Genomic DNA, 21,108 nt, shown 5'->3' on the forward strand with positions numbered 1-21,108 from the left:
CAGAGGTGGCCTACGGAGGCAGCTAAAGCTCTTGGCATGGACGAAGGTGATCTTGAGCTGGCCCCGTCCTAGTCAGGGCTGTACCCAGGCCCCGTGGCCAGGTTCCTGCCCCATCAACAGCCCCAGCCTGTCCGACAGCTTAGGCCACCTCGGTGCCTAGACAGTTGTTGTCCACGTCCACGACTCCGGCAGAGGTCCTGCGTGTCTTGGAGGGCTGGAGGCACTGCTCCTGGCTCAGCGGCGCCTTCTCCCCGGGGGGCAGGGCCCCACAGCCCTGAACCTTGCCCCGGGCCCGGAGTGCGCCCAGTGGGGAGGCCAGGAGGACGACGAGGGCGCCCGAAAGGACCACGGCCAGCATCACGGTGACCACTAGGAAGTGTGGCCAGTAGGAACGCGGCGCAGCCATGGCCGCCCCGCCACTGACCCTGGTCAGCGGGACCTCCACGCGTTCCCGGGGAATGCCCGCCAGCTCAGGGTCCAGGGCCAGCGGCCGGTCCTGGCTGTCCACCCAGTAGGAGACCACGGGGTAGGAGAAACCGTTCTCAGTGGCCATGCACTGGTAGAGGCCCCCGACTCCTTCCTGCGGCAGGAGAAGGAGGGAGCCATTGTAGACCACTGAAGAGGCTTCTGGGACCGCAGCGGCTCGGTGAGTCCAGCAGTAAGAGGCCAGAGCTGACAGGTGGGGGCAGGGGAGCTCCAGGATGGAGTTGGGGACAGCCAGGACTTCTTTAACTGAGGAACAAGGGAAGGGGCAAAAGCATTAGGGAAGCTGGCGTGGTGGCCCACGCTTGTAATCCCAGCACTTGGGAGGCTGAGACAGGAGGATGGCACAGGTTCGAAGCCAGCCTCAGCAATTAGTGAGGCTCTCAGCAACTTAGTGAGACCCTGTTTCCAAATAAAACATAAAATAGGTCTGGGAGTATAGCCCAGAGGTTCCATCCCCAGTAACACACACACACACACACACACACACACACACACACACACACACTCTTTAGGGGAGAAGACCAAGGAGGCCTGGAGATCCTCTAGTCTATATCCAGCTTCCATTTTAACTCCCAAGCTCACCCCTTCTCTGTCACTAGTCTGGACCCCAAACTCCAGCCTTTTTTTTTTTTTTTTTAGGTACTAGGAATGGTACCCAGGGGCATTCTACCTCCGAGCTACACTCCCAGCCCTATTTTTTATTCTTTATTCGGAAACAGAGTCTCACTGAGTTGTAAAGGGCCTCACTAAGTAGCTGAGGCTTATCTGTGAATTGTGATCCTTCAGTTTTGCCAGCGTTTGCCATCGTGCTGGCTGTCTCATTTTATTTTTATTTTGAAATAGGGTCTCACTAAGTTACAGAGGGCCTCACTATAAATTGCTGAAGCTGGCCTTGAACCTGGGATCCTCCTGTCTCAGCCTCTCAAGTACTGGGATTACAGGTGTATGCCATCATGCCTGGCTAGTCCTATTTATTATTTTATTTGGTACCCAGGGGCTTCCTACCTCCAAGCTCCACCCCCAGTACCACCAAAAAAAAAAAAAAAAAAAAAAAAAAAAAAAAAAAAAAAGGTCTGGGGCTGTAGTTCCATCCTCGGTACTGAAAAACAAAAACAAACAAACAAAAAAAAAACAGAATTCCTATGGCTCCCTGTTATAGCCAGGACCCAGATCTCTCTTGACTCTGAGGTTCAGGTCTCAAGGTAGGCATGTTGGGGGAAGACATAGAAAAGGAAGGCCCACCCTGCCAGGAGTCCTCAAAGCCTCTGGGGCTCCCTAGTCCCACACTCACTGATTTGAGGGCGGCTCTGAGGCCGGCGGCTCCTGCCAATGGGGCCGTTAGCACACGCCCACCCTGGGTTCCCGTGCTCCATGTCCTGCTTCCAGGAGCTCCTGAGAAGGCAAGCCAAAATCATCCTTTGAAATGACAGAAACGGGAAGCAGAGGAAGAAAGACAAGTAGAGTGGGGATGCTGGTGGGAGAGAGTGAGGGAGAACAGAAACGGGGATGGGGACCCCAGGACGGCTGGAGCGGCGTCAACGCTGCCTAGCAACACGCTATCCCGGGATGAGTCCACCAAGGGCCGGGTGGACCCTGGTGTGAATGTGTCAGGGGCCCTGGAGAGAAAGAAAGAGGAACAGAAAGTGGGTGGGTGGGTGCGGCAGGTGTCAGGGGCCATCTTCAGCCTCGGTCCCAGACCGGCACTCACAGGTTAGCGGTTGAAAGAAGACTGCACATTCGAGCCTCGGGGTCCCAGGCGCAGTGGGGGTCCCGGGCAAGCACACAGTCCACGCAGCTCTCGTACACACTGCAGTTGGCTCGGGGCACCTTCCAGATGCCTCCTGAGGAGCCCACGAAGAGTGCACCCTGGGAGAGAAACGGAGAGTCTCAGGGAGTCCCTGCCATAGCTAGACCTCCGCCCAGGCCTGGAGGCCAGCCCCACCACCGGAGGCCACAGAATGATCAGGTCTCATCTCACCTGGGTGGGGGCTAGCTTCAGGTTGTGGACAGGTTCCAGGTCTGGAAACAGCTGTATCTCTTCCACCAGATAGGCATGACTGTTACCACTCACCACCGCCTTGTGCAGGGACCCCGTGGCTGCAGAGACAGAGAGCTGAAATCTCCCCTCTTCTGTGAAGCTAGACGCAGATGCCCCCGGGTTCAATCTCCAGTACCACAAAAATAAAATAAAACGTAAAAGGCAAAGCCGGACATGGTAGTGCACGCTTGTAATCCCAGCATTCGGGAGGCTGAGGCAGGAGGATCACGGTTCACGGACAGCCTCAGCAACTTAGTGAGGCCCTTTGCAACTCAGCGAGACCCTGTTTCAAAATAAAGAATAAAAAATAGGGCTGGGGGTGTAGCTTGGAGGTAGAATGGCCCTGGGTTTCATCCCCAGTACCTAAAAAAAAAAAAAAAAAATAGTGTCTCACTAAGTTACTGCCTTAAACCTGTGATCCTCCTGTCTCAGCCTCCCAAATACTGGGACGATAGGAGCGTTCTGCAGTGCCCAGGTGGGAGATTGAAATTTAAAATTTTTTTTTTTTCAATTTTGGCTGGGCACAATCCAAAGACCTTCTTCTCTGTGTATACCATCAAATTGAAAGCCCAGTTAGGGAACTGTCTCCCCCACCCCCTGATATCTTTCCAGAGCCTAGCAGGGAGTCAGGCACACTGAACAGTGTGTGTATGTGTGTGTGTGTGTGTGTGTGTGTGTGTGTGTGTGTGTGTGGTGTTGTTGTTATTGGGGATGGGACCCAGGGGCATTCTACCTCCCAGCTACAACCCCAGCCCTATTTTTTATTCACTCTAGTCCTATTTTATTTATTTATTTATTTATTTATTTATTTATTTATTTATTTGCAGGTCTGGGGATGGAACCCAGGGGCATTCGACCTTTAAGCTAGACCCCTTGCCATTTATTTATTTATTGATTGATTGATTGATTGATTGATTGGTGGTACTGGGGATGGAACCCTTCTACCTCCGGGCTACACTCCCAGACCTATTTTATATTCTTTATTTGAAAACAGGGTCTCTTAAGCCAGCGAGGTTGGCTTCGAACCTGCGCGATCCTCCTGTCTCCACCTCCCAAGCGCGGGGATTATAAGCGTGCGCCACCACGCCCGGCTTATTCTTTATTTTGAAACAGGGTCTCACTAAGTTGCTGAGGGCCTCACTAAATAGCTGAGGCTGGCCTAAACCACGATCCTCCTGTCTCAGCCCCCAAAATGCTGGGATTACAAGCGTGTGCCACCATGCCCAGCTTTGAACACTGAATAAGTGACCAGACTCAGAGGCTCCGCAGCCTGACCCAGCTCCTACTCTAGTCTAGGGGAGGCATGCCCAAAAGCCCTCACTCACAGGTGCCCAGGTACATGACCAGATGGGGGTTCCCATCAAGGGCCTGGACTGTCTCCACCGCCAGCTGTGTGTACTCCACCCCGGACTTCACCAGCAGGGGCATCCCCACCACCTTCTGGTCCATCAGGAAGTGGTCCTTCATGAAGGTCAAGGCTTTATCGGAGGAGGGGCCAACTGAGCACTGCAGGAGAAAGATGAGGCGGGTTAGCATCTTCCTTCGGCTCACCCGTCCATCCTCCCTTCCTCCCCTGCAACTTTTTGTTTGTTTGTTTGTTTGTTTTTGCGGTACTGAGGATGAACCCATGGGCATTCAATCTCTGAGCTATACCCCAGCCCTATTTTTTATTCTATTTTTTTAAACAGGTTTCACTGAGCTGCAGAGGGCCTCACTAAGTAGCTGAGGCTGTCCGTGAACCATGGTCCTCCTGTCTCAGCCTCCCAAATGCTGGGATTACAAGGGTGTGCCACCACACCGGCTCCCTGCAACTATTTTCCTTTGCCTTCCTCCCTCCTGTCATTGCTCCTGAAAGAATGGCCATTAAAACCTGGCATGGTGGTGCACACCTGTAATCCTAGTACTTGAGAGGCTGAGACCAGAGGATCCCAGGTTCGAGGACAGCCTCAACAAATAGTGAGACTCTCATTAACCTAGCAAGACCCTGTTTCAAAAAAATAAAAATAAGCCAGGCGTAGTGGAGCACGCTTGTAATCTCAGTACTTGGGAATCTGGGACAGGAGGATCACAGGTTTGTGGCCAGCCTCAGCTATTTAGTGAGGCTCTCTACAACTCAGTGAGACCTTGTTTCAAAATAAAGAATAAAAAAATAGGACTGGGGGTGTCGGGGTGTAGCTCTGAGGTAGAATGCCCCTGGGTTCCATCCCCAGTACTGCAAAAATAAATAAACAAAATAAAATTAGGGTTGGAGATGTAGATCTGTGGTAGAATGCCCTGGATTCAATCCCCAGTACTGCAAAATAAATTAATTAATAAAAATAAAAATAGGGCTGGGGATGTAGTTCAGAGGTAGAGTACCCCTGGGGTTCAATCTCCAGTGCCACAAAACAAACAAAAATTTAAAAAATGCCACTAATACAAGCCGGACATGGTGGCACACGCTTGTAATCCCAGCATTCGGGAGGCTGAGACAGGAGGATCACGGTTTGCAGACAGCCTCAGCTACTTAGTGAGGCCCTTTGCAACTCAGTGAGACCCTGTTTCAAAATAAAAATAAAAAGTAGGGCTGGGAGTGTAGCTTGGAGGTAGAATGCCCCTGGGTTTCAACTCCAGTACCACAAAAATAAATAAATAAATAAAATAGGGCTGGAGGTGTATCTTGGAGGTAGAATACCTCTGGGTTCTATCCCCAGTAATGAAAAAAAAAAAAAAAAAGCAGTAATACATGAAAAGTAATCAGCACAGTGCTGATACATGCAGTAGGTGCCCAATAAATGTCAGCGGTTATTACTGTCCCTGCACTGGGGATGCCTGGCAGCAGGGTGAAAGCTCTTTCTGAGAGCCTCGCTAACCCTACCCCGCGCTCCTCCTGTCTATCTCCCAAGTGCTGGGATTACAGGTCTGGCTCACCACACCCGGCTGCGAGGACCGTACTTTCCTGGTGTCTGTCGGTGGCTCAGGCCCCGGCACACTTGGTGCTGGGCACGTTTGCTGAGTCAGTGGTCAGAGGGAGGATATCTCAGAAGGGGGCGGCGTGGCTCCGCGTTTTCTCATCACGGTTTTGTGTAAACTTGCTGCATGATTCTGGAAGTCCCTTCCCCTTTCTGGGCTTCGTTTTTTCTCACCCATGAATGAGGGGGTTGGACCGGCTGTTGTCTAAAGGCCCTGCCAATTCAGCAGGCTGCAGCTCTGGGAGTCCTGGAGCCTGCTCTTCAGTTGGGATCCGTGTCTCCCACACCCAGCATAGCCGTCCTGTTGCTAGCCCCAATTACCTGCACTTAAACAAGTTACTTAACCTCTCTGGCCTTCAACTTCCTCATCTGTAAAGTGAAGTAATAATGCCGCGCACCCATTTTGATGCCAGCGAGAACACATACACCTACTTTTGCCTCCTCCCAAGAGATAGATAATTTGTGTATGTGCTGGGGGTGGGGGAGATACTGGATTTCTTTTTTTTTTTTTTTTTTGGTGGTACTGGCGTTCCTGGAAGCCCTTCTACCTCCGGGCTACACTCCCAGACCTATTTTTTTATTTTTGGAAACAGGGTCTCCTAAGCCAGCGAGCACGGCTGGCTTCGAACCTGCGCGATCCTCCTGTCTCTGCCTCCCAAGCACGGGGATTACAAGCGTGCGCCACCACGCCCGGCTGAGATACTGGATATTAAACCCAGGGACATTTGACCTCTATACTACCAGCCCTTTTTATTTTTTATTTTGAAACAGGGTCTTGCTAAGGTGCTGAGGCTGGCCTTGAGCCGCTGATCCTCCTGTCTCAGCCTCCCAAGTACTGGGATTACAGGCGGACACCACCACATCCGGTTCAGTTTCCGTTTCTGTTTTTTTTTAAAAACCATTGAGGTTGTGGTAGTTTGTCTCAGCTGCCAGGGGAAATCCATAGAGATGAAATGATAGGATGTCTAGAATATGTTTCAAAATAATAAGGGAAAAAGATGAAGCAAGTTTGACTGGCTCTCAGTTGAAACTGGTCAGTGGGTATGTGGAGGTCCATTACATCATTCTTTCTATTTTTCATATATTTGGAATTCTTCATATTAGAACATTTTATAAAGGGCATGTTCAAGCCAGAAATAACGGCACACACCTACAGTCCCAGTATTTGAGAGGCTGAGACAGGAGGATCACAGGTTCAAGGCCAGTCTCAGCAAGTATCAAGACAAGAGCAACTTAGCAAGACCCCGTTAAAGACAGAATAAAAGGGCTGGGGGTATAATTAGGAAGTAGAATGCCCTTGGGTTCAATCCTCAGTAACACACATACACACACACACACACACACACACACACACACACAAAGAGATATCAAATATTTTGGCAAAAATGAAATTAAAAGCTGGCGTGGTAGCAGCACACACCTGCAACCCCAGTACTTCAAAGGCTGAGACAGGAAGGATCGCAGGTTCAAGACCAGCCTCAGCAATTTAGTGAAGCCCTCTGTAACTTAGTGAGACCCTGTTTTCAAATAAAAAATAAAATAAGGCTGAGGATGTAGCTCGGAGGTAGAATACCCCTGGGTTTAATCCGCAGTACCCCCCCCACACACACACACACATATACACATAAGGCTGAGGGTGTAACTAGAAGGTAGAATACCCCGGGGTTCCATTCCTGGTACCAAAGGAAAAAAAGAAGTTATCTTTATTCTAGCATTACAAATACCCAGCCAAGAGCTGGACGTGTAATCTCTACATTCGGGAGGCTGAGACCGGAGGATCACAGTTTGTGGACAGCCTCAGCTACTTAGTGAGGCCCTCTGCAACTCAGTGAGACCCAGTTTCAAAATAAAGAATAAAAAATAGGGCAGGGGGTGTAGCTCGGAGGTCAAATGCCCCTGGGTTCCATCCCCAGACCCGAAAAAACAAAACAAAACAAAAAAACAAAAAAAAAAAATACCCAGCCAAACTCTGTGTGTGTGTGTGTGTGTGTGTGTGTGTGTGTGTGTGTGAGAGAGAGAGAGAGAGAGATAGAGAGGAGAGAGCAGAGAGCACGTGCACTACATCCCCAGACCTATTTTATTTTGATTTGGAAACAGTCTCACTAGAATGAGAGTCTCACTACTTGCAGAGGCTGTCCTTGAACCTGCAATCCTCCTATCTCAATACCCCAAGTACTGGGATTACAGGCATTTAGATTATTATTATTGTTGGGGTTTTTTTTGTGTGTGTGGTACTGGGGTTCCTGGAAGCCCTTCTACCTCCGGGCTACACTCCCAGACCTATTTTTACATTTTTTAAAATTTGGAAACAGGGTCTCCTAAGCCAGTGCGCACGGCTGGCTTCGAACCTGCGCGATCCTCCTGTCTCTGCCTCCCAAGCGGCGGGGATTACAAGCCTGTGGGGATTACAAGCCTGCGCCACCAAGCCCGGTATTTAGATTAAATTTGAAAAAGAAAGAGGAAGCCCTGGGAGCAAGACCCAGGCCAAGGAAATCCCCAAGGTGATGGGGAGGGAGACTCTGTTCTGATGCAAAGGGCCACAGTCTAGATTGCAGGATCTCCAGGAAAACAAAACTGTTCAAATATCTAATGGAGGCAGGCATGGAGGTAGCACACGCTTGTAATCCCAAAGTTTGGGGGATTGAGACAGGAAGATCGCAGGTTCACTGCCAGCTTTAGCAATTTAGGGAGGCTCTGTTTCCAAATAAAAAAATAAGAGCTGGGCGTGGTGGCACAGGCTTGTAATCCCAGCATTTGGGAGGCTGAGACAGGAGGATGTGGTTCGCGGACAGCCTCAGCTACTACTTAGTGAGACCTTTTACAACTCAGTAAGACCCTGTTTTGAAAAATAAAGAAGAAAAAAATAGGGCTGAGGGTGTAGCTTGGAGGTAGAATGCCCTGGGTTCAATCCCCAGTACCAAAATTAATTAATTAATTAATTAATTAATGTGGCTGGAGGTGTAGCTCAAGGGAAGATTGCCCGGGTTCAATCTCCAGTAACACACACACACACACACACACACACACACACACACACACACACAGTGCTAATGGGTCTGCCTTCAAGAGCTATTTGGATAATTCAGAAGGAATCTGTAGTTGAGGTAGATACGAATTTAGATTACAAAGTGAGCAAATAAAAAAATCAAGATAATTACTAACCACAGGGCAAACAAAAATTATGCAAAATTATCTTAGGTTTGAGACTCTCCTTAGCCGCTTATCAAGATTGTTTCAAAATTCCAAAACAAATAAAAAAACAGCTGGGGATATATCTCAGAGGTAGGACATCCCTGGGTTTAATCCCCAATACTACCATTATTTTTAAAATTTTTAATAATTAAAGAAAATAAGCTTGGTGTGGTGGCACATGCTTGTAATTCCAGTACTTGAGAGGTTGAGACAGGAGGATCACAGGTTCACGGCCAGGCTCAACAACTTAGTGAGGCCCTCCGCAATTTAGTGAGGCCCTGTTTCAAAATAAAAGATAAAATACAGGGTCTGGGGATATAGTTCAGAGGTAGAATGTCTCTGGGTTCAATTACCAGCACCACACACACACAAATGAAGAAGAAAAAAAGGGGGGACAGGAAGAAAGAGAAAGGAAGAAAGAAAGAAAGAAAGAAAGAAAGAAAGAAAGAAAGAAAGAAAGAAAGAGAGGAAATAAAAAGGCTAGGAGTGTGGCTCAGAGGTAGAACATCCCTGAATTCTATCCTTGGTAACTCCCCCCAAAAAAGAAAAGAATAAAAAGAAAAAAGAATAGCCGGGCGTGGTGGCACATGCTTGTAATCCCAGCATTTGGGAGGCTGAGACAGGAGGATCCGGGTTCTCAGACAGCCTCAGCTATTCTTTGCAATTCAGTGAGACCCTATTTCAAAATAAAGAATAAAAAATAGGGCTGGGAGTATAGCTTGGAGGTAGAATGCTCTTGGTTTCATCCCCAGTACCGCAAGAAGAAGAAGAAGGAGAAGGAGAAGGAGGAGAAGGAGAAGGAGAAGGAGAAGGAGAAGAAGAAGAAGAAGAAGAAGAAGAAGAAGAAGAAGAGGAGGAGGAGGAGGAGGAGGAGGGGGGGAGGAGGAGGAGGAGGAGGTAAGAAAAGAAAAGAAGAGAAAGAAGAAAGAAAAAGAGAAATGCAGGTGATGATGTTCCAGACAGTCCTTGGCGCACAACCCATGGTCCCTTAATTCCTCAGTGATGTGTTCAGACGCGTGGTGTGCACTTAGCCTTGGAAGGGGCTGCTTTGGAGACTGCCCTGGGCGTAGAATGGTGTTAGACACCTGTGCAGTGTGGGCAGCTGGGCCAAGTGTCTGTAAATGGGCCAGGGGCAGCACCTGGTGAGTGGGAGCACTTGCAGGCGCTGGGAATTTTCCCTGTGTGCAGGTGCTGTTTCATTCTGGAGATGAGTGTGCTTCTGTGCAGAGGGGTTTCCTGGGAGGAGGGTACTCACGCTGCCTGGCCGGGGGTTGGTCTCGCTGTCCCTATAAGTGGTCCAGCGTGAAGTTTCTTTGTTCAACTCCTTGTATTTCCCCTTAAAGACATTCTCGATGTCTGTGAGAGAGAAGGCACAAACTGCAGAACTCCTGGTCCCGCCGACCTGCCTGCAGACAGCAAGAGAGAACACTGTGGCTTCCTGGGCCAGAACAGCAAACTCCTCCTCCAGCAAGAAACCCCAGGGGTGTGTGGCTGGGCCAGCCTCCAGCTGAGCTGATAAGGGCCAGGAGGGCCCCATGCAGTCCCCGATCTGGCCTAGAGCCTGGCTCCAGGCCCATCTTAGGATCTGAAAGGTGATTATCCTTAATGAGAATTAATTGGGCACAGGCCCTGGGTTGCGCCTGCCTGTCCTGCCCAGGCCAGGCTGCACCCGTAGGAAGGCGGTAGCACCAGCTCCGGGCTGTCTCTGCAAAGCCCTCTTCTGAGTCCCCTGAGAGCCTATCACAGCCTGAGTACTAGACTGTGGGTGGGTGTGTGGGTGTGTGGGTGTTACTGGGCATTGAACCCAGGGGAATTCTACCTCTGTGCTACATCCCAGCCCTATTTGATTTTTTTTATTCTGAAACAGCATCTTACTAAGTTGTTGAAGGCCTTTGCTAAGTTGCTGAGGCTGTCTCAAAGCTGTGATCCTCTTATCTCAGCCTCCCAAGTACTGAGATTACAGGCATGTGCCATCACACCTGCCTCTTCTCTAAGGAATGAATTAATTAATTGTGTGGTACAACTGGATTGAACCCAGGGACATTCTACCTCTGAGCTACACCCCAGACCTATTTTATTTTTATTTTTGGGTCTTGCTAGGTTGATGAGAATCTCACTACTTGCTGAGGCTGGCCTTGAACCTGCGATCCTCCTGTCTCAGTCTCCCAAGTACTGGGATTAATTACAGAGGAGCATCACCATGCCCAGTTTATTTTATTGATTTTAATGCTTGGCTTTTGTAACCTTCCTGTCTTTTTATTTGGAGCTAGGCAGACTATAGACTAGTCAGAACCTCTCTGAACTTTATTTTTTCCCATCTACATAAAGAACATGGATGAAATTCCTGGGAAATGATGAGGACCAAAGGCCTTTCTATGTAATGCTCAGAGTAGGCGCTTGGTTCACATCAGTTCTCCCTGCAGGACCCCTGGCCTCAGATCCCGCATCCAGCCCGCCTGTTTCTGCCTACTGCTCACCACTGGGAGGTGAAGACGGCGTAGATTTGGGAAGCCGAGGGAGATTCGGCAGGCAGCAGGGCCGCGTGGCGGATGACGTTGAAGGGCAGCTGCCCGGGTTGCGTGCAGAGCAGCTGGGCTTTCAGGAAGGTGGTCCATTTCTTCTGCAGTAGCTTTTCCCCGCCCACGTCATTCTGCGGGCGTGAGCCAAGTCAGGGCGCGTTGCCCCGCCCTTCTCCTCTCTCATTGGTCCCTAGGACCTAGGCCCCGCTCCCTCCATCTCCCCATTGGCTCTCCATGGAAAGGCCCGCCTCCCTCCAGCTGCAGACCTTGCAGACTCGAGCCACCCGGGACGTGTGAAGCCTCTCGAAGAAGTCGAACTCGCTGGCTGTCTCCTCGAAGAAAAAGTAGACGACCTGGGTGGACGGGATGGCTGCTACGAAGGAGGCGTCCGCTGCGGGGCCGGGACAAGATGCGCTTAGGGACTGAACACCTTCACGGCCTGACTTCCCTCGGTGAAAACCCTGGGGTTGGCTCTGGGGGCCAGGGACAGGCTGCCTCAGGTCTAATGATGGGGTGCGGGTGCAGGTGCGTTTATTTAAGTACGAGGAAAGCTTCGTGTCTTCTTCCCCACTGTGCCCCGAGTCCTTAACTGCAATGCTCCAAGCCCGGGCTAGGACTGGGGAAGGGGCCAGAGCCGTGCTGTCTAGGGGTCAGGTCCTTACGGTGCAGCCAGCGGAGGAAGGTGTCGGTCTTGAGGACGGGCTGGGAGCCCAGCGTGCGCATCAGGATGGGCTCGCTGCCCAGGAAGTTGTTCATGGTGCCAGAATAGAGCATCCCATCTGGGCAGGGGGAGAGGGAGGAGAGGAGAACTTAGCAGGCAGATACTGCCTTGACTCGCCAGCATCCACGCGGGACTTCGGAGCCCTCATTCCTTCTCTGTCCACTGAAGTGACCAGTGCGGCCCTCCCCGTTTGGGCCCTTCTCTCCAGCCTTTCTCTGGCTACCACCTCACACCAGCAAACCACTTGTCTAGAATCCCTCACCTAGCTCAGAAAATGATGGTTCCTGCTTCCATGCCTTGGGTCCCCCTTCTCTTCCTGGAATATGTCCTGGTCATCCTACCTCCTGCTCAGAAGCCAAAGGCACCCAGCATTGTGGTGCACCATAATCCAAGTACTTGGGGGGCTGAGACAGGAAGATCACAGGTTGGAGGCCAGCCTCAGCAATTTAGTGAGGCCCTAGTAACTTAGCAAGACGCTGGTTCTTTTTTACCGCTAAACTACACAAGACATTATTGATTGATTGACTGATTGATTGATTGTGGTACTGAGGACTGAACCCAGGAGATTTCTACCTCCAGGTTACACTCCCAGAGTCTCACTAAGTTGCTGAGAGCCTAAGTAGCTGAGGCTGGCTTCAAACTTGCATGATCCTTCTCTCCCAGCCTCCTAAGCACTGGTATTACAAGTGTGTGCCACCATGCCTGGCTGCCCTGTTTGATTTTTTTATTTGAATCAGGGCCTCAGTAAGTTGCTAAAGCTGGCCTTGGACTTTGATTCTCCTGTCTCAGCCTCCCAAATACTGGGATTACAGGCATGTGCCACCACACCCATCTCAGACCCTGTTTCAGAAATAAAAAATAAAGGCCAGGGTAAATAATATGTTAAGACCTCATTCAGGAAGCCAGGGTAGGAAGTCTATGGTGCCTATAGTGTTTTTGTCCAAGAGGTTAGGGGGCCATTATTTCTTCTTTTAAACCCCATTAGTACCTAGCCCCATGCCTGGCACCCCAGAGGAAGTGTCCACACACGTGCACATTGGTGGAACAAGTGACCAAACTCTAGGTCTCTTCTCTGCCTGATGCCTCTCCCCGACCCTCATTCTTTGGGGTCACTCCACGCCTGTCTCCTTCTCCCTCCTTGGCTGTAGTTCCAGTAGAAGCTGGTGATTGGGGTGCCTGATCCTGTCTCTGTTCTTGCGCTCCCAGGCTCCTGGCTTCCCTTTCTGTCCCCTGCCTTTAGGAGACTGTCATATTCATACGTCACAGAGCAACTAGAGGAGGCAGATGTTGGGGTGGACCAGGAAGCCCGACACTCACCCACCAAGACCGCTGTGTTCTTGTGAGCAGGGTCAAAGGGGCTCTGGCCTTTTCCCTCCAAGACCTTGTTCTCCGAAACGGGCAACAATTGGGAATCCTGGACTTCCTAGAGGGGGAGAGAGGCTGGGGGCCCAGAACGCCAGGGTTTCACATCTGGAAACCAGGAGTAGGAGGGAGGAAGGGGAGTTGGTCTGGGGCCAGGAAGCTCATGAGGGTCCTGAGGGACCAGAGTTTTCCAGAGCGCAGAGGACAGGCCCCAGGTAGGCATCAGAAAGGATGCTGGGGGCCTGGGAGCTGGGCATCAGGGACTCACAATGAAGGTGCAAGCCGGGCTGAAGGCGAAGGTGCCACAGGCGTAGAGGTGAGTAGCGTTGAGAGAAACCAGGACACGGATGAAATTGAAACACGTCTGGGGAGACAGAGATTTCAGGCCTCTGAATTCCCGGGCCCTCCGAGGCTGCCCCCATTACGTTGGCCAATGCTGGAAATGTCTGTGCACAACTCTGTGTGTGTGTATGTCCAGAAGCATTCTACCTCTGAGCTACACCTCCTGCCCTGTTTTTAAGTGTGTGTGTGTGTGTGTGTGTGTGTGTGTGTGTGTGTGTGTGTTACTGGGGATGGAAACAGGGTCTCACTAAGTTGCAGAGGGCCTCACTAAGTAGCTGAGGCTGGCTGCAAACCTGTGATCCTCCTGTCTCAGCCTCCCAAGTACTGGGATTACAAGCGTGCGCCACCACGCCCGGCTCTGTTTTTAATTTTGAAGCAGGGTCTCACTGAGTTGCAGATGGTCTCGCCAAATTGCTGAGGCTGGCATTGAACCTGTGACTCTCCCCTCTCAGCCTCCCCAATACTGGGGAGCTGTTTACACAGCTATTTATTTATTTATTTATTTATTTATTTATTTATTTTTGCGGTACTGGGTATGGAACTCAGTACCATTCTACCTCCGAGCTACACTGCCAGCCCTTATTTTTTATTCTTTCTTTTGAAACAGTCTCACTGAGTTGCAACGGGCCTCACTAAGTAGCTGAGGCTGTCCACGAACCACGATCCTCCACAGTCTCAGCCTCCCCAATACTGGGATTACAGGTGCAGCTTTATAGACCCCCATAAGGCAATCCTTAGGCAAAGGCCCTGCTCTGCCTGCCCCTGTAATGGTCCAGGGACTCCAGGGTCTCTCTTACCTCATTGCTCTTCTTCTTAAAGGCACATTCACTCTTTTTTCGGTCACTGGCTGGCCAAGGTATCTGGAGTGGGGAGTTGGGAAAGGGGGAGATGAGGGGAAATGGGGCCTTCAGCGCTTCCGTGCCCAGCACCCCCCACCCCAGAGTGAAATCACCAATAGGCATGGCGGTTAACGTCATGCTGATGGGCAGAGGCAACATCCATGTGATTGCCTAATAGTGATTTGCATCTGGACACAGCTGCATGGTAGAACATCCATGCCTCAGCTCTGTCACTCACGATCCCATAGGCTGCTGGTAGACACAGCGCCCGGAGGGAGGCAGCAGTGTCCACAGGAGCAGCTGTCAAGCCACACATCCCCTACAGAGCTCACCGAAACATCAATTCCTGCATTTTTATCTGGCACCCCCATGGGTGCAGGTGGCCAAAAGATCATCTACTGAGAATAAACTGAAGAATCAGCCAGCAATTGCTGGGGTCTTCCCTCCCCTTCTTCCCTCCTGCCCTCTCTCCCTCAAATGCTCCCATTAGGGTGATGATAATCCAGAAGCCTCCCTGGTTTCTACCAGTGAGTGGGTAGCAAATTATTGATATCCTTTGAGTCAATGTTTAGCATATGCCCATGATTGCCAGATCAGTCATTTTAGCAGTTGACATATATGTTATATATATTTTAGCATATATATTATTTTAGCAGTTGATATATAGTGATTTTGGGGGAGGAGTATTGGGGATTAAACAAAGGGGTATTCCCCCAAGGACTTTTTCTTTTCTTTTCTTTTCTTGTGGTAATAGGTATTGAACTCAGGGGCATTCTACCTCCAAGCTACAGCCCCAGCCCTATTTTATTTTTATTTTATTTATTTATTTATTTATTTTTGTGGTACTGGAGGTGGAACCCAGGGGCATTCGACCTCCGGGCTACACCCCCAGCCCTATTTTTTATTCTTTATTTTGAAACAGAGTCTCACTGAGTTGCAGAGGGCCTCACTAAGTAGCCGAGGCTGTCCTCAAACCACAATCCTATGGTCTCAGCCTCCTGAATGCTGGGATTTCAAGCGTGCGTCACCACGCCCGGCCTATTTTTTTATATTTTATTTTGAAACAGCATCTCACTGAGTTGGAAAGGGCCTCACTAAATAGCTGAGGCTGTCCGCAAACTGCGATCCTCCTGTCTCCGCCTCCCAAACGCTGGGATTACAAGTGTGTGCCACCACGCCCGGCTGGGTTTTATTTTTATTTTGAGACAAGGTGTTGCTAGGTTGATGAGAGTCTCACTACTTGCTGAGGCTGTCCTGGAACCTGTGATCCTCCTGACTCAGTCTCCCAACTCCAGGGATCACAGGTGTGCGCCACCACACCAGCTCTTTTTTTTTTTTTTTTTTTTTTTTTTCCATTTTGAAACTGGTTCTTGCTAGGCTGCTGGAAGTCTTACTAAGCTGCGGAGACTGTCCTCAGACCTGTGGTTCTCTGTATCAGCATCCCAAGTGCTAGGACTACAGGCAGGTGCCACCATGCCTGGCACAGTTGATAGGATTCAACAGGTGTTTTGTGATACCGATTAGTAATGAAGCCACAACATGATTTCCTGTCAGTCAGTATATAACAAGAATGGCCGATCACTGCTGATGCCGGATGACAGGGCTTCGGCTGTCATGAGTCCTGGCACAGGACGGTGCCCCACCACCCCCAGCTCTCGCCCCACATCCCTGGGTTCCTCACCATGTTCTTCAGGCTTGGGGCTCCTGGATCCTGGATATTCAAGGCCAAAATCGCCTCTCGTGCCCCCACATAGAGAGTGTCTCCATCCCCACTCAGAAGCAGAGTGTCAAAATTCTGGAGGCCTTTCCTGTGGAAGAAGCTGAGTCCCCTGCGTCCATCCCCTGTGGGAGGTGAGGACAAGGAGAGGGTGGGAAGGGGACTGAGACAGAGGAGAGGGAGGGGAGGCTGGCAGAGTACACGCTCAGCTCCACACCTCACCCTCGGCCGCTATTATCCACCTGCAGCCTCTCCTCTCTCCGCAGCCCCAGGACCTGTGTTTGTGGAGCACAGGGGAGAGGAGAGAGACATCCAGAGGCGGTAGGGACAGCCTGGGGCTGCGGAGCTGGCCCCTGCACCAGACGCACAGGATAGGAAGAGAGGTGCAGGGCTGCTCTTTGAGACCCAGGGGGAACAGCAGTCAGATGGACAGATAAGAAGGTGTCCCTAGCCACAGCAGGAAAGGAGGGTGCAGACAGGCTGGGGGTTTTAAGGGTCCCTCTTGCCACCTCTGACACCAAACCCCGCTTCCTTCCCCTCCTTTGTTACAAGAAATTTCCACTCCTAAAAAGTCACGAGCAGCCGGGCGTGATGGCGTACACTTGTCATCCCAGCATTCGGGAGGCTGAGACAGGGGGATCATGGTTCGCAGCCAGCCTCAGCTACTTAGTGAGGACTTTTGCAACTCAGTGAGACCCTGTTTCAAAATAAAGAATAAAAAATAGGGCTGGGAGTGTAGCTTGGAGTTAGAATGCCCCTGGGTTCCATTCCCAGTACTTAAATAAATAAATAGGAACCAGGTACAGTGGCATATGCTTGTAATCCCAGTACTTGGGATGCTGAGACAGGAGGATGGCAGGTGTGAAACCAATCTCAGCTACTTAGGCCCTTTGCAACTCAGTGAGACCTTGTTTCAGAATAAAGAATAAAATATAGGGCTGAGGGGTATAGCTCGGAGGTAGAATGCCCCTGGGTTCTATCCTCGGTACCACAAAATAAATAAATAAATAAATAAATAAATAAATAAATAAATAAATAAATAAATAAATAGGGCTGGGGTATACTTTGGAGGTAGAATGCCCCTGAGTTCAATCCTCAGTAATTTTAAAAAAAAAAAGGGCATTTTCTCTCCCCTCCTGAGGTCTGTGTGGACAGGCCTGATGTCACCTGGGCAGAGGAACTGAGCTGGTGTCTTGTCCTTTACCCGGGTACAGAGTGTTGGCGCCCACAGGGCCGTGTGTTCTGCTCCTTAGCACAGGCAGGAGGAGAGACGCTCTTCACATGCTCTCATTAGCTCGAGTTAGACGACTGACTAGCTAACTGTTACCCTCGCTGGCTCAGGGAAGCTCAGATAGGCCTAAGGGGAGGCCAGGAAAAGACAGAGAAAGGTGCTAGAAGGGGGGCCTTGGGGTGAGGGGTCTCCTGGAGGCCAGACCTCCTCCAGAACTGTGTCTATCCCCGCCCAGTTACTGAACTGACCTCCCTACTGCAGTTTCCTTCCTTTCTTTCATTCTTTTTTTTTTTTTTTTTTTTTTTTGGTGGTATTGGGGATGGAACCCAGGGGCATTCTTTTTTTTTTTTTTTTTTTTTTTGGTGGTACTGGAGATAGAACCCTTCTACCTCGGGGCTACACTCCCAGACCTATTTTATATATTTTTTGGAAACAGGGTCTCTTAAGCCAGCAAGGCTGTCTTTGAACCTGCGCGATCCTCCTGTCTCTGCCTCCCAAGCATGGGGATTACAAGCGTGCGCCACCACGCCTGGCAACCCAGGGGCATTCTACCTCAGAGATACACCCCCAGCCCCATTTTTTATTCTTTATTTTGAAACAAGGTCTCACTGAGTTGCAGAGGGCCTCACTAAGTAGCTGAGACTGGCCAAGAACCATAATCCTCCTGTCTCAGCCTCCCAAGTGCTAGGATTACAATAGTGTGCCATCACACTGGGCCTGCCCAGTTCTCTGGTTGCTCACCCTGCTTTCCCCCATGGCTGTGGGCCCCTTGAGATCAGGACAGGAGTCTTATCCATTCAACACAGAAGAAGCCCCACTAGCAGTGGGTACCAGGTTCCCCCAGAAAGATGCTAAAGGGGAGCTGCCCTCTGGAACTCCTATGGGGCTCAGGTCCTTGCCCAAATCTCCCAAAGGTGAGGGGGCCAGCGGCCCCACAGACTCAGGAAGGAGCCAGCTGAGCTATGCTTGCAGGGCCCCCAGGCCGCCACCCCAGCCAGTCCACTTATGCCCCTGGCACTCACGGACATGACCTGGTCCAGCGCCATCTCTGTGGCTGGGCTGAACCTGGCATGTCCTAGGTCACTGGGTCCACACATGACCTTCTAGCATGGGTTTTGACTCTGGGGCCTCTGGGGTGTGAAAGAAATTAGAAGTTTAAGATACCCTGCCTGAGCTGGGCGTGGTGACGCATGCCTGTAATCCTAGTACTTGGGAGGCTGAGAAAGGAGGATTGCAGGTTCAAGGACAGCCTCAGCAAGTAGTGAGACTCTTAGCAACCCAGTGAGACCCTGTTTCCAAATAAGTAATTTTAAAAATTGGGCTAGGGATGTAGCTCAAAGGTAGAATGCCTCTGGGTTCAATCCCCACCATAAAAAAAAATAAAAGCCTTCCTTGGTGACATTTAAGTGACATTTAAGGACATATGGGAAGGGAAAGAACGAGCTGGGTGTGGTGGTGCACACTTGTAATCCCAGCATTTGGGAGGCTGAGACAGGAGGATTGCGGTTCGCAGACAGCCTCGGCTACTTAGTGAGGCCCTCTGCAACTTAGTGAGACCCTGTTTCAAAATAAAAAATAAAAAGTAGAGCTGGGGTGTAGCTTGGAGGTAGAATGCCTCTGGGTTCCATCCCCAGTACTGAAAAAGAAGGAGGAGGAGAATGCCGGGCGTGGTGGCGCACGCTTGTAATCCCCGCGCTTGGGAGGCGGAGACAGGAGGATCGCGCAGGTTCGAAGCCAGCCACGCGTGCTGGCTTAGGAGACCCTGTTTCTAAATAAAAATATAAAAATAGGTCTGGGAGTGTAGCCCGGAGGTAGAAGGGCTTCCAGGAACCCCAGTACCACCAAAAAAAAAAAAAAAAAAAAAAAAGAAGGAGGAAGAGGAGGAGGAGGAGGAGGAGGAGGAGGAGGAGGAGGGAAAGAACCAGACATTGTGGTGCCTACCTGTAATCCCAGTACATGAGAGGCTGAGACTGGACGGTCACAGGGTCAAGATCATTCTCAGCAACTTTGCAAGACCTCAGCAACTTAATGAGACCCTGTTTCCAAATAAAAAATCAAAGCCGGATGTGGTGGCGCACACCTGTAATCCCAGGACTCGGGAGGCTGAGATGGGAAGATTGCGGGTTCGAGAACAGCCTCAACAAGGAGTGAGACGGTCAGCAACCTAGAGAGACCCTCCCTGTTTCAAAATAAAAATAAAATAGGGCTAGGGGTATATCTCAGAAGTAAAATGCCCCTGAGTCCAATCCTCGATGCCAAAAAAAAAAAAAAAAAAAAAAAAAGAAAGAAATCAGGGCCCAGCGCCTGGGGCCCTCTTGGTCTGCGCCTCAGGCATATCGCCTCTGGGTTTGCATTTGTATTTCTTCTTTCTCTGAGAGTCTGTTGCTCCCTGTGTCTCTCTGGGCGCCTCTGTTTCTCCAGACCCCTTTCCCTTCTCCCTCTGCCCTCCTCTCCTCCGTCAGCCCCTCCAGCCCTCCCCCACCCTGGCACTTCCGGGCCATCAGACGCTTACCTGAGTGGTATCTGACCCTGGGCACAGGCCCCTGCCCTCCGCTCCCGGCAGTCGGCGGCGGCGGTGACAGTAACAGGAGCAGTTGGAAGGAGAAGAGGCTCAGGAAGCGGCAGGGGTCCAGGCCCAGGGCTGGGAGGGCCATGCTCAGCCACAGGCTGTCACCAGACGGCTCTAGAGAAGCAGGCACCCGGGCACTTTGTGGGTGAGTAGCTCTTACCACATCCCCCCTGAGCACCAATCACAGAGCCCCAGGCAGCAGAAGTGTTTGTGTTCCTGGGGCAAGGGATCAGGGAGGGACAGTTCCCCATCTGGAGGAGCGCTGGTAGAGTCTCGGTTCCATCACCTCACCCTCTCGGATGCTCCCCACTCTCCCCGCTTCCTGCCCTGTCCCTTCTGGTCTCTCCTGGCGTGTATCTCTGTCTCTGGGAAGTCCCTGTGCTTTTCTTCCTGTCATATCCCAGACCCCAAACCCTTGCCTGGCCCTACACAGGGGACCTTCGGGGCAGCAGGTTCCTGTATTCAGAATCCCACAAATACACTCAAAATATAATCTCTCCTGCCAAGAGTGGTGGCTCACACCTGTAATCCCAGTACTTGGGAGGCTGAGACAAGAGGAGTGCAGGCTTGAGGTCAGCCTCGACAATTTAGTGAGATTTGCAGCAACCTTACAAAATCTTGTTTCAAAACCAAATAAATAAAAATAAAAATAAGGAGCTGGGAGTATAGCTCAAAGGTAAAACAACCCTGGGTTCCATCCCCAGTACCACAAAAATTTTTAAAAATAATAATACAGAGCCAAGCATGATGGCACATGCTTGTAATCCAGGCTTTTGGGAGGCTGAGACAGGAGGATCGTGGTGGTTCGTGGCCAGCCTCAGCTACTTAATGAGGCCCTTTGCAAGTCAGTGAGACCTTGTTTCAAAATAAAGAATAAAAAATCAGGCTGGGGCCCCAGTGTGCTGGCTCACGCTTGTAATCCCCGCACTTAAGAGGCAGAGACAGGAGGATCGTGCAGGTTCGAAGCCAGCCATGCTGGCTTAAGAAACCCTGTTTCCAAATAAAAAGTATAAAATAGGTCTGGGAGTGTAGACCAGAGATAGAAGGGCTTCCGGGAACCCCAGTACCACAACAATAATAATAATTTAAAAAATAAGGCTGGGGGTGTAGCTCAGAGGTAGAATATTACTGGGTTCTATCC

The 21,108-nt window shown here is 50.6% G+C and overlaps 1 protein-coding gene across 2 annotated transcripts; it reads right to left on the reverse strand.

Moving 5' to 3' along the window:
* Window positions 1–139: 139 nt before the first annotated feature.
* SEMA4A (semaphorin 4A) lies at window positions 140–20,076 on the reverse strand (the record flags this gene model as incomplete). 2 transcript variants are annotated; one of them, XM_080690442.1, is made up of 14 exons in its annotated part: window positions 140–732; window positions 1,778–1,878; window positions 2,195–2,352; window positions 2,465–2,583; window positions 3,850–4,030; window positions 9,923–10,073; window positions 11,145–11,317; window positions 11,453–11,577; window positions 11,849–11,965; window positions 13,225–13,330; window positions 13,538–13,633; window positions 14,409–14,471; window positions 16,132–16,292; window positions 19,911–20,076. In XM_080690442.1, 14 exons carry the CDS (start codon window positions 20,050–20,052, stop codon window positions 140–142), a joined length of 2,286 nt encoding a protein of 761 aa, XP_080546568.1. The 2 variants fall into 2 exon arrangements, with proteins under 2 accessions (XP_080546568.1, XP_080546567.1); XM_080690441.1 differs by having other exon boundaries at window positions 1,778–1,875; window positions 19,911–20,052.
* Between the last annotated feature and the right edge of the window lie 1,032 nt (window positions 20,077–21,108).

The sequence above is a fragment of the Muscardinus avellanarius genome (assembly GCF_963383645.1).
Source record: "Muscardinus avellanarius genome assembly, chromosome: 3".
Lineage (NCBI taxonomy): Eukaryota > Metazoa > Chordata > Mammalia > Rodentia > Gliridae > Muscardinus > Muscardinus avellanarius.